At 43.6% G+C, this 13,404-nt stretch overlaps 1 protein-coding gene across 2 annotated transcripts in view; it reads left to right on the forward strand.

The window, feature by feature from the left end:
- The window catches only part of srsf10b (serine and arginine rich splicing factor 10b), a 15,233-nt gene extending 2,841 nt beyond the window's left edge, over positions 1-12,392 (forward strand). The window contains exons 2-6 of one of the 2 annotated variants that reach the window (XM_079830140.1): positions 5,756-5,860; positions 6,392-6,495; positions 7,342-7,513; positions 7,586-7,639; positions 11,731-12,392. In XM_079830140.1, the coding sequence (XP_079686266.1) occupies positions 5,756-5,860; positions 6,392-6,495; positions 7,342-7,513; positions 7,586-7,639; positions 11,731-12,001 (706 nt within the window). In that variant the 3' untranslated portion in view covers positions 12,002-12,392. The remainder of the gene's footprint in view (positions 1-5,755; positions 5,861-6,391; positions 6,496-7,341; positions 7,514-7,585; positions 7,640-11,730) is intronic. The other variant, XM_079830141.1, reaches the window with a different exon arrangement.
- Positions 12,393-13,404: the final 1,012 nt, after the last annotated feature.

Consider the following 13,404-nt stretch of genomic DNA (forward strand, 5'->3'; position numbering starts at 1 on the left):
CACAACACCACTCCAGCCTAACTATACTGCAACACCACTCCAGCCTAACTATACCACAACACCACTCCAGCCTAACTATACCACAACACCACTCCAGCCTAACTATACCACAACACCACTCCAGCCTAACTATACCACAACACCACTCCAGCCTAACTATACCACAACACCACTCCAGCCTAACTATACCACAACACCACTCCAGCCTAACTATACTACAACACCACTCCAGCCTAACTATACCACAACACCACTCCAGCCTAACTATACCACAACACCACTCCAGCCTAACTATACTACAACACCACTCCAGCCTAACTATACTACAACACCACTCCAGCCTAACTATACTACAACACCACTCCAGCCTAACTATACTACAACACCACTCCAGCCTAACTATACTTCAGCCTAACTATACTACAACACCACTCCAGCCTAACTATACTACAACACCACTCCAGCCTAACTATACCACAACACCACTCCAGCCTAACTATACTACAACACCACTCCAGCCTAACCATACCACAACACCACTCCAGCCTAACTATACCACAACACCACTCCAGCCTAACTATACCACAACACCACTCCAGCCTAACTATACCGTAACACCACTCCAGCCTAACCATACCACAACACCACTCCAGCCTAACTATACCACAACACCACTCCAGCCTAACTATACCACAACACCACTCCAGCCTAACTATACTACAACACCACTCCAGCCTAACTATACCACAACTTCACTCCAGCCTAACTATACCACAACACCACTCCAGCCTAACTATACCACAACACCACTCCAGCCTAACTATACCACAACAACAACAACACTCCAGCCTAACTATACCACAACACCACTCCAGCCTAACTATACCACAACACCACTCCGGCCTAACTATACCACAACACCACTCCGGCCTAACTATACCACAACACCACTCCAGCCTAACTATACCACAACACCACTCCAGCCTAACTATACTACAACACCACTCCAGCCTAACTATACCACAACTTCACTCCAGCCTAACTATACCACAACACCACTCCAGCCTAACTATACCACAACACCACTCCAGCCTAACTATACCACAACAACAACAACACTCCAGCCTAACTATACCACAACACCACTCCAGCCTAACTATACTACAACACCACTCCAGCCTAACTATACTACAACACCACTCCAGCCTAACTATACTACAACACCACTCCAGCCTAACTATACTTCAGCCTAACTATACTACAACACCACTCCAGCCTAACTATACTACAACACCACTCCAGCCTAACTATACCACAACACCACTCCAGCCTAACTATACTACAACACCACTCCAGCCTAACCATACCACAACACCACTCCAGCCTAACTATACCACAACACCACTCCAGCCTAACTATACCACAACACCACTCCAGCCTAACTATACCGTAACACCACTCCAGCCTAACCATACCACAACACCACTCCAGCCTAACTATACCACAACACCACTCCAGCCTAACTATACCACAACACCACTCCAGCCTAACTATACTACAACACCACTCCAGCCTAACTATACCACAACTTCACTCCAGCCTAACTATACCACAACACCACTCCAGCCTAACTATACCACAACACCACTCCAGCCTAACTATACCACAACAACAACAACACTCCAGCCTAACTATACCACAACACCACTCCAGCCTAACTATACCACAACACCACTCCGGCCTAACTATACCACAACACCACTCCGGCCTAACTATACCACAACACCACTCCAGCCTAACTATACCACAACACCACTCCAGCCTAACTATACTACAACACCACTCCAGCCTAACTATACCACAACTTCACTCCAGCCTAACTATACCACAACACCACTCCAGCCTAACTATACCACAACACCACTCCAGCCTAACTATACCACAACAACAACAACACTCCAGCCTAACTATACCACAACACCACTCCAGCCTAACTATACCGCAACACCACTCCGGCCTAACTATACCGCAACACCACTCCAGCCTAACTATACCACAACACCACTCCAGCCTAACTATACCACAACACCACTCCAGCCTAACTATACTACAACACCACTCCAGCCTAACTATACCACAACACCACTCCAGCCTAACTATACCACAACACCACTCCAGCCTAACTATACTACAACACCACTCCAGCCTAACTATACCACAACACCACTCCAGCCTAACTATACCACAACACCACTCCAGCCTAACTATACCACAACACCACTCCAGCCTAACTATACCACAACACCACTCCAGCCTAACTATACCACAACACCACTCCAGCCTAACTATACCACAACACCACTCCAGCCTAACTATACCACAACACCACTCCAGCCTAACTATACTACAACACCACTCCAGCCTAACTATACCACAACACCACTCCAGCCTAACTATACCACAACACCACTCCAGCCTAACTATACCACAACACCACTCCAGCCTAACTATACCACAACACCACTCCAGCCTAACTATACCGCAACACCACACCAGCCTAACTATACCACAACACCACACCAGCCTAACTATACCGCAACACCACACCAGCCTAACTATACCGCAACACCACACCAGCCTAACTATACCGCAACACCACACCAGCCTAACTATACCGCAACACCACACCAGCCTAACTATACTACAACACCACTCCAGCCTAACTATACCGCAACACCACTCCAGCCTAACTATACCACAACACCACTCCAGCCTAACTATACCACAACAACAGCCCAGCCTAACTATACCACAACACCACTCCAGCCTAACTATACCGCAACACCACACCAGCCTAACTATACTGCAACACCACTCCAGCCTAACTATACTGCAACACCACTCCAGCCTAACTATACTGCAACACCACTCCAGCCTAACTATACCGCAACACCACTCCAGCCTAACTATACCACAACACCACTCCAGCCTAACTATACCACAACAACAGCCCAGCCTAACCATACCACAACACCACTCCAGCCTAACTATACCACAACACCACTCCAGCCTAACTATACCACAACACCACTCCAGCCTAACTATACCACAACACCACTCCAGCCTAACTATACTACAACACCACTCCAGCCTAACTATACCACAACACCACTCCAGCCTAACTATACCACAACACCACTCCAGCCTAACTATACCACAACACCACTCCAGCCTAACTATACCACAACACCACTCCAGCCTAACTATACTACAACACCACTCCAGCCTAACTATACCACAACACCACTCCAGCCTAACTATACCACAACACCACTCCAGCCTAACTATACTACAACACCACTCCAGCCTAACTATACCACAACACCACTCCAGCCTAACTATACCACAACACCACACCAGCCTAACTATACCGCAACACCACACCAGCCTAACTATACCGCAACACCACACCAGCCTAACTATACCGCAACACCACACCAGCCTAACTATACCACAACACCACTCCAGCCTAACTATACCACAACACCACTCCAGCCTAACTATACCACAACACCACTCCAGCCTAACTATACTACAACACCACTCCAGCCTAACTATACCACAACACCACTCCAGCCTAACTATACCACAACACCACTCCAGCCTAACTATACCACAACACCACACCAGCCTAACTATACCACAACACCACACCAGCCTAACTATACCGCAACACCACACCAGCCTAACTATACCGCAACACCACACCAGCCTAACTATACCACAACACCACTCCAGCCTAACTATACCACAACACCACTCCAGCCTAACTATACCACAACACCACTCCAGCCTAACTATACCACAACAACAGCCCAGCCTAACTATGCCACAACACCACTCCAGCCTAACTATACCGCAACACCACACCAGCCTAACTATACTGCAACACCACTCCAGCCTAACTATACCACAACACCACTCCAGCCTAACTATACCGCAACACCACTCCAGCCTAACTATACCACAACACCACTCCAGCCTAACTATACCACAACAACAGCCCAGCCTAACCATACTACAACACCACTCCAGCCTAACCATACCACAACACCACTCCAGCCTAACCATACCACAACACCACTCCAGCCTAACTATACCGCAACAACAGCGATACAAAATGCCCCCCCCCCCCTTATTTAATATTCTCGGAGGTAGTGATGCACCGATCATGATTTTACATGGGCGATACCGATTTCCGATTTTTTTTTTTTTTTACACAATAAAAGAATGAAAGTATACAAGATGTTTATTTGGTATTTAACAGGCTACATTGGCTTTTGGCTAATGAAAACAAGTCCTCAATCTGAAATTAACAGGAAATTGAATTGGAAATGAAAAGGCTGAAAGGTGAAATTAAAGGCAACAACTACACATTCTGCAACCCAAACAAAGATGTTACTTAAATCAGAATTTGTTTTTAAATTCAGTGTAAAGAAAAAAGTCTTTACCAGTGAAATTAAATAAAACTAAAGTATATAATTGTTCTAAAATGTTAAATCAAATGTTTAGTGCAACGAAAAAAACTGAGATGCTACAGCAGGTGCTTTTTAAATCAAATTAAGACAATGTCATTTTAAGGTAAAATAAAAGGTAACACTTTAGAATAATGGTCATTAGTTAATGTATTAACTAACATGAACTAACCATGAGCAGTGCATTTGTTACTGTATTTGTTCATCTTTGTTAACGTTAGTTAATATAAATCCAGCTGTTCATGGTTTGTTCATGTTAGTTTACAGTACATTAACTAATGTTAACATGATTTTAACAATGCATTAGTAAATGTTGAAATTAACATTAACAAAGATTAATAAACACTTTATAAGTGCAGTTCATTATTTAGTTAATGTTAACTAATGTAGTTAACTAATAACTAATATTAACTAACCCTAATTAACTAACCTTCAGCTCGCGCAGGAAAGCGGCTCTTAATTCCCTTCAGCATCTCGTCTCTTCCCTCAGTTCTCCAGTTCCCGTTTGTAACACACAAGTGACATGTTCACGAATGATTGCAATATAGGCGTATGTGCACGCGGGCGCACTTCCGGAAAAATCGGCAGAAAAATACAAAGAAACCGGCCGGTTGCCGATCGCGCGCTAGAAGCAAAAAACGGCCGGTTCTGGTTTTTGGCCGGTCAACCGGTGCATCCCTAGTGTGTGTGTATATGTGTGTGTGTATGTGTGTGTATATATATATATATATATATATAATGTATGTATATATATGTATATATGTATATGTATAAAAAGATAAACAATTAACAAAGATACACATTATATAAGATATTTTTGGCTTCATTGACAAGCATTATATGAGTGACCCACAGCAACGGGTGGAGTTAAAAATCTTCATTTGTGTTCTACTGAAGAAACAAACACACACACATCTTGGATGCCTTGGGGGTAAGCAGAAAAACATAAAATTTTCGTTTTTGGGTGAACTATCCGTTTAATCGGCAAAAACGGAGAATCGGTTGACCTCGTGTGTGTGTGTGTGTGTGTGTGTGTGTGTGTGTGTGTGTGTTTGTCGGCGGTAAGTACGTCCTCTGTCAGCTGGAGGTGTGTGTGTGTGTGTGTGTTGGCGGTAAGTACGTCCTCTGTCAGCTGGAGGTGTGTGTGTGTGTGTCAGCTCGAGGGCGGTTGATACCCGAGCACCTCAGTAAGATCACTGGTGTTATTTCTCGGTGTTCAGGCCAGAGGACCTGCGCCGAGAGTTCGGCCGATACGGGCCCGTGGCCGACGTCTACATTCCTCTAGACTTCTATTCACGCCGACCCAGAGGATTTGCGTACATTCAATATCCTTTTCAGCCAGTCTCGAGCTGCAGCGTGTGTGTGTGTGTAGTCTTCTCTCCGCAGGCTCCAGAGGTCTGAGGCGCTCCAGTCTAACCCTTATTTCTCTGTTGTCGCCCCAGACTGTGTAAAGGCGTCCAGTCGTGGAGCCCGGCACAAAGACAGAGTTAACAGACCCGTGTAGAGTAGGACTAAAGGCCAAGCCATCAGCCACAAGAGAGAAAGAGCGGTCGCTACTTACAGAGAGGCAAAGTGTCAAAGCAGATTAAAGCTTGAAGAGACAGAGGAAAAGAGGAGAAGAAAGAGGGAAAACAAAGTGCAGACATTATGGGGCAAAGACGGGCGGCGGCTCCAGGTCTTCTTGGCGCCATTTTAAAGAGCTTAAAGATCCAGGTAAAGGTATCCTCCATCATTCAGGCCCTCTTCTCTTCTCCTCAGTGTGTTTCTGAGTGTGTGTGTGTGTGAGGAGAGCCGGGTTAGATTGGGTTTGCTGTAGTGTGTGTACTGTGCTGTTAGAGCCCTTAATACTGCAGCACGTTTGAAGATGTCCGGGACGCCGAGGACGCCCTGCACAACCTGGACAGGAAGTGGGTGTGCGGACGGCAGATCGAGATCCAGTTCGCCCAGGGAGACCGGAAGAGTAAGTGTGGGGGCCGTGTGTGTGTGTGTGTGTGTGTGTGTGTGTGTGTGTGTGTGGACGGCAGATCGAGATCCAGTTCGCCCAGGGAGACCGGAAGAGTAAGTGTGGGGGCCGTTTGCCTGATCTGAGATGAGTGTGTGTGTGGAAGCGTTAAGGTACTTTGAAAAGTAATGCATTACAAAATTGCGTTACTTCCTTAAGTAACTAATTGAGTTACTTAGTTACTTTTTAAGAAAAGTAATGCGTTAAGTTACTTTTTCTGTTTTTGTTTTTAACAAAAAAAGTGATATTTTTGTGCAACGGTAAAGACCTCTTCATGCCAACATTGAAATAAGGTAAAAATGCAGATTCCCTCATGAACACTAGAGGGCGCAGCTCTGGATAATGGAAGAATTGGATGCAGGAGAAAAGTTTTACCAATAAAAACCAAACATCGAGTCATTTTCAGCAGCAAGACATTGGTAAATTAAATATAAAGGTGCATTATAGATTATGCACAAAAATAGTTTTTATTTAGCATTTAATTATTGGAGGTTTGCATAGTACTCTGATTTTGCATTTGACTGATTTTCTTCATTTTGAGTAGGACAGAATCTTTATTGTGCAAGTGAGATAAATAAATGCTCACATTTAGTCTAGAACTACAATAACATCATGTACACACACACACACACACACCTCTGCACTGACTCTCAACATGAGCTGTCAGTCAAATTAATGTGAAACAGTAACCGTTGTAAATTTGAAAAGTAATGCATTACTTTAGTTACTTGGAAAAGTAATATTGCGTAACTCAAGTTACTTGTAATGCGTTCCCCCAACACTGATTGTCCTGTTGTTCCTCAGCCCCAGGGCAGATGAAGTCTAAGGAGCGTCAGTCTCCCCGGAGCCACTCTCGGCATGAGGACGGCGATCGGGACGGCCGACGCAGACGCTCGCGCAGCCGCAGCCACGACAGACGCAGATCCCGAAGCCCGTCCTACGAGCGGCGGCGCCGGCGCTCCGACAGCCCCAGAGAGTGAGTGATGTCACATGACCTCTGACCCCACTGACCCCAGCGCTGACCCCACTGACCCTGTGTTTCTCCCAGCAGCTCCAGAGGACGGCCACACAGCAGGCGCAGCCGCAGTCGAGAACACGACAGGTAAACCCTTCAGTAAAGGACAGATGTTCTGGACATCAGCTCTAGAAAGACAATCGCAATATTGCATAAAACATTTGCGAATAAAACACCGTTTCCATCCAGTGAGTCGAAGAGAACATAATCGTCACACACCGCAAAAAAATCACTGATGCTGCGTTCACACCAAACGCGAATAGAGCGTCTGGCGCGAGTCAATGGAAAGGCGCGTTTCACGTGGCGCAAAGGACGCAAATCCGCCTCATTCGTGCGTCCAGTTCATGTGAATGACGTGAATTGAGCGTCTTGCGCGATGCGCTCGTTGCACGCGAGTGGTGCTTTTGTGCGTTCACGCGTTTGAAGCGAATTCGCGTCTGACGCCCGAGTTAAAAAATTTGAACTTTGGCGTCAATTCGCGGCGCGTTAACCAATCAGGAGCTGCTCGCTGCGGTCACATGGTAAAGTGATGTGATGAGAAACCCTGCAAAAATTAAAAATAGTACTATTGTGTCACAAAATGTAGTTTTAAGACTTTTTCAGGTGAGAATGTAGTTGTTTAAAACTCAAATCTGTGGTTTATTTATAAAGAGAGCCTATTTTAAAAAAATAATCTTGTGTTTTTGGAGTTGTGAGATCCAGGCGGTCACGGGGCAATCACCGCTCATAACCCCAGCGAGGGCAGCCTTTCCTCGGCCAGTCCTTCTGCCGCTGCTCTGGCTCTGATGGCCTGTAGTGGCTCATCTTGTGTTGATCTAACGGCCGATCTTTGCTCTCATGAATCTATACTTTGTTGTCTGCCAAATCGTTTTGACTAAGGGCAAAGAAGTTTCATAACTTTATTTTTTTAAGGATATTTAAATATACATGCAGTGAAGATAATGTAGGCGTCGCCTGGACCACATTTGTGTGGCTATTAATGTTTAATATATATTTGTAATGAAAATGAAAAGAGGCAGTGATGTTTTGACATTTCTCCTGGAGTGCCTTGAACGCGCGACGATTTCGCTTCAAACGCTCGATTTCTACGATGCATTCAAAATGTTCGCGCGTGAAACTAGACGCGATTTTGGCGCTCTATTCACGTGTGGTGTGAACGCAGCATAAGAAACACAGGAGAAGCCACCATATACAATAATTTGCGTATAGAATAAAGGATTTGTGTCTCAGAGAAACTGGTGCGTCTCAGTAAACGTGTTGTGTTGCTTTCAGAGGCAGATTCTGCTGTTTGGAGCGCAATCGTGTAAGACAGTCCTAGGAGTGAAATATAGCGAGCATCTTTGACAACAGACTTCTGAATGAGCAAAACAGCATCTCAGATGTTTTGCAAAACAAGATTTTTTTTCGGCTGGTTAGTGCAGTTATGCTCTTACATCGCGCAAATCTTTTTAAAAAAAGATGTTTTATGCGCATCAAAGAATTTATTCGGTAAATGCGTTTCCATCAGAGTTTATGCGCATGTTTTCGTATCGGATAGAACATTTATCCGACTCAAACGAGCACATACGTTTTTTTTTTTATGCGCATTTTTAGAATTGATGCACATCTTGGCGTTTCCATTAAGCATTTTTTTTTTATGCGACATCCCAGTGCGCATAAAAATAGGTGGATGGACACAGCTACTGTCCAGTTTAAGTCAGTTTTTGATTGGTTCATTCGTCACTTTGGGGCTGCTTACACCGTTTTCAACTAAAACCAGAACTTTCGATGCGTTCTGGCTGGCGTTGGCCTGAGAACTCAAACTTTGACTGTATTGCGTGTTTAGTCTATAGGCATCTGCACATCCTAAATCCCAAGAATCGGTGCGTCCATCCTGTTTCCAGTTGATGAACGGATCATTGTAGCGCCTCCATCCAATAAATCACAATCGTTTTTGTGCTTTGTTGCTATTCTTATGAAACGGTCTCAGATTTCAACTTATGTCCATTTTATTAAGAAATCCAAAAACGTGAATGCCGTTTTGGCGCTGTTTCGTGAGATCGCTCTGGCTCCGCTCAAGCAGCACATCAGCTGATCTTCTCTTCCAGTTAGAGCACGAAATAAACACCAGCATCTGTAAACAATGGCCCACAACTTCATTTACCTCAAATTGATCATTTTTCTAAATGTATGCACCATATTATATATTTATTATAATTTTAATGTTCTTCAATATTTAATGCATGTTTGATGCATGGCAAGTTATGACAGCCACCGTTTATTTCATAACTTTATTATTAAAAAAAAACATGTAATTGAAGTGATTGTATCAGATAATCAGTTAATTTGTACTGTGAATATTACAGCTGACTCTCATAGTTCACAGCATTAGCTCAGAGATTTGTCTTCCTTGAACATTAGCCATGTATTGCGTCTGATAAATATCCGATATCTGATAAATATAGGAAATGTGTCAATACCCAGTCCTATTACACAGTATTCGAGGTTACTACGTGCAGAGGTTTGTTGTCCAATAATTAGATTCAGTTTTTTTCTGAATTGAGTTGCAGGAAATGACTGGTCATCAATGTTTCATATCAGCTCTGCATTCCGTTAATCTTGTGAATTGGTGAGTTTCTTCAGGGTGTGAAGAAATGTAGAGCTGAGTATCGTCAGCATAACAATGAAAACTAACGCCATGCTTCCTAATGATATCTCCCAGTGGTAGCATGTACAGGGTGAAGAGTAGCGGTCCTAGCACTGAGCCCTGTGGTACTCCATACTGAACTTGTGCTCGCTGGGACATCTCTAAGATGGAGTAACACTAATAGAGAGATACAGCCACGATCGGATGATAAGAGTAAATCATGAATAACTGTGAGAGAAGTCTCAGGAATAGGACTGGGCGATGTGGCCCAAAAAAATTATCACAATATAATTTTCCATATCAGTCGATATCGATAATTATCACGATAAATGTCAAATCTTTATTTCTTTAAAGTTTCCAGGCATATTTTTGCTCCTGAGTGAAAGATGTAGAAAACAGACTGTGGTTTAAACTATCCTTTACTGTCAAAACATGACACACACTTCCCAAACAGCTGAACAATTGATCAAAACTGAGGTAGATTTATTTATTACTAATAAAATCAATATTAATAGAGTATAATATTAGAATATATAAAATTAAACATCTATAGTAAAATCTAGAACTGTAATGATAACATTTGGCTCTGCTGACTGCAAATGCAAAGTTAAAGTGCTTTAAAGATAAAGTTTGTCAATAAACTAAAAAAATGTTCTGGTCAGCCAAACCTTTTAAATAAAAGACACTGACAATATAAATAAAAGAGCAAGCAAGAGTGTAGAACATTTTGATATGCACATTTCACAACGCATCATCATGTTGAAACTCTGCATGCATGTTAATGACCCTAAATGAGAAAAGGTCACACAATTTCAAGAAAAACAATGTAGGTTAGATAGTATTTCAGAGAGATTGAAAAAAGAAATGATAGCTCATTTTTACCATTTGTGGCATACAAAAAATATTTCTGTATTGAAAAAAATGGGGGGAAAGCTAATTTATTTTTAGCTTCATAGGTTAGTAAAAAACTAAAATAACGAAAATATAACCAAGAAATTTTTATTATTTCGGGTCTCTACAATTGCCTTAGAACATTAAAATATGCGGGTCAAATTGACCCGTGAACATCACGAACGTAACAGTAAATGTGTGTGTGTGTATGTCAAAACACATCAGCATGTTGAAACTTTGCATGTTCATGACCCTAAATGAGAAAAAAACAGGTTAACTGATCAACTAAAAAATCAAAACGGGTCAAATTGACCCGCAACACAACACAAGGGTTAATGATGTGGATGGGCCGAGGGGAAATGAGGTGAAGTGTCTGATGGGAAGGATGTTGCAGTTTGTTTAATGTGCTTTACATGTAATGAGACTTGCCCTGATCTCTGTGTGTGTGTGTGTGTGTGTGTGTGTGTGTGTGTGTGTGTGTGTGTGTGTGTGTGTGTGTGTGTGTGTGTGTGTGTGTGTGTGTGTGTGTGTGTGTGTGTGTGTGTGTGTGTGTGTGTGTGTGTGTGTGTGTGTGTGTGTGTGTGTGTGTGTGTGTGTGTGTGTGTGTGTGTGTGTGTGTGTGTGTGTGTGTGTGTGTGTGTGTGTGTGTGTGTGTGTGCAGGCACAGGACGTCTGCCCGTGAGCACCACCGCTCCCGATTGGACGGACGCTCCCGCAGCCCCTCCCACTCCAAGGCCCGAGCCGGACGGAGAGAGTCAGATGGAGCTCGATCCCGCTCCAAGTCCCTCAGCCCACGGGAAGCCAACGACTTCCACCCGGAGATCCAGGAAGCGGCGGTGGATAAGACACACTCGCGCTCCCGCTCCCCGTCCCATTCCCGCTCGCGCTCGCGCTCCCGATCCTGGGCCGGACGCAAGTCCTGGGGTCACTGAGCCGGGTCGGCCTCGGGGTTTGGGTTTAGTGATTGGGGTGCAGTGTGAGATCCGTTTCAGCTGTCCGTCTGTTTCTTTTAATAAGGAGAGCGAATCCGAATCAACCCCGCCTGTTTTAGCAAACGTTCACCATGTCTGTTTCTAGCCAGCAATGTTCATGCTAGCAGTGAAGTATTCCGCGAAAGATGTCTTTGGGGTTTAGTTTACAAGCGCAGAATGAGAGATGTAAATGGCTTTCAATATTTTTGTATGAGATTTTTGTTTTAGTTGACCAGTAATGGCCATCCATTTGAAACGGTCTTCCATGAGTGTCTCGGGTGTGTTTTTTACTTTTAAAATCTGCAGGCCTTTTACATGTAACCTCAAAATGAAATAAATTTCTTGTGCGTCAGTTTGTGTTGATCTACTTTCTCGTTTTATCCTCAGATTATTCTCTCTTACATGTGACATCACAGATCGAGTTTCCTAAACACTCGTGTCCTTCCACATCTGTAGGGTAACACAAGATCATTTACAAAAACAACTCTATGCTCTTTATTCTACAGATGTGGAAGGGAGTTATAATTAGTCTTGTTTGATTTAATGTCATAAAATGCCACTGATTCTCCACTCTGTCCTGTTATCGACACGAGTGCCCTTACACGTGTCAAAGCGAGCCACTGCATTATGTGATCGTAGTTTGCGTGGAACAGAACAGCCACTTGCATATAAAAGCAGCAAATCCAATAACCATTCACGATCTCTGATTGGCTGAGAGGTGCTGAAGCTCCGCCCACTCAACATCACACTGGTTCTGGCCATCGATTCTTCAAAGACGGGTTTAACAACATTGACAGACATCGGCTTGAGGGAAAATCTTGATTGGAGTCAGAGAGAGCAGTTCATGTATGAAATGGGACATGACCAGGGGTCATTAATGAGGAAGATGAGTATCGACAGATGGAGTTCTGGGTAATCTCTCAGGACGGGTTTGAAAACAGCAAAGCGGAGCGATTCTCTTCAGCTGAACTTCATTAAAACCCTTTCATGCATGGTGGACCGTTACTTTAACTCCGTTTAGGGTTCATTTATCTTGGTAATTCTCTCCAAACCACTTGAGGGCGGTGTCAGTCGACTGACAGCAATATTTGAACAGTGGCCACTGTCTTGTATCCCAAATATTCAGTGCTTGATGACATCATTAATCCAAGATGGCTGACGGCAATAGCCATGTGGCAAATGCCCCAGGCATATCTGTGAAAAACTTTTACACAAGGAGGTCAATTGAGCTAAAAAATTATATTAGTATGTACAGTAAAGTATGATGAATATGTTAGTATTTTAAAAACTAGAGTAAAATGTCGTTTTTATACACCAAAAACTAACGCAACAGTGGAGTCAGATTGCACAAAGTCTGATTTCTG

This window comes from Gobio gobio (assembly GCF_949357685.1).
Source record: "Gobio gobio genome assembly, chromosome: 11".
In the NCBI taxonomy this organism is placed as follows: Eukaryota; Metazoa; Chordata; class Actinopteri; order Cypriniformes; family Gobionidae; genus Gobio; species Gobio gobio.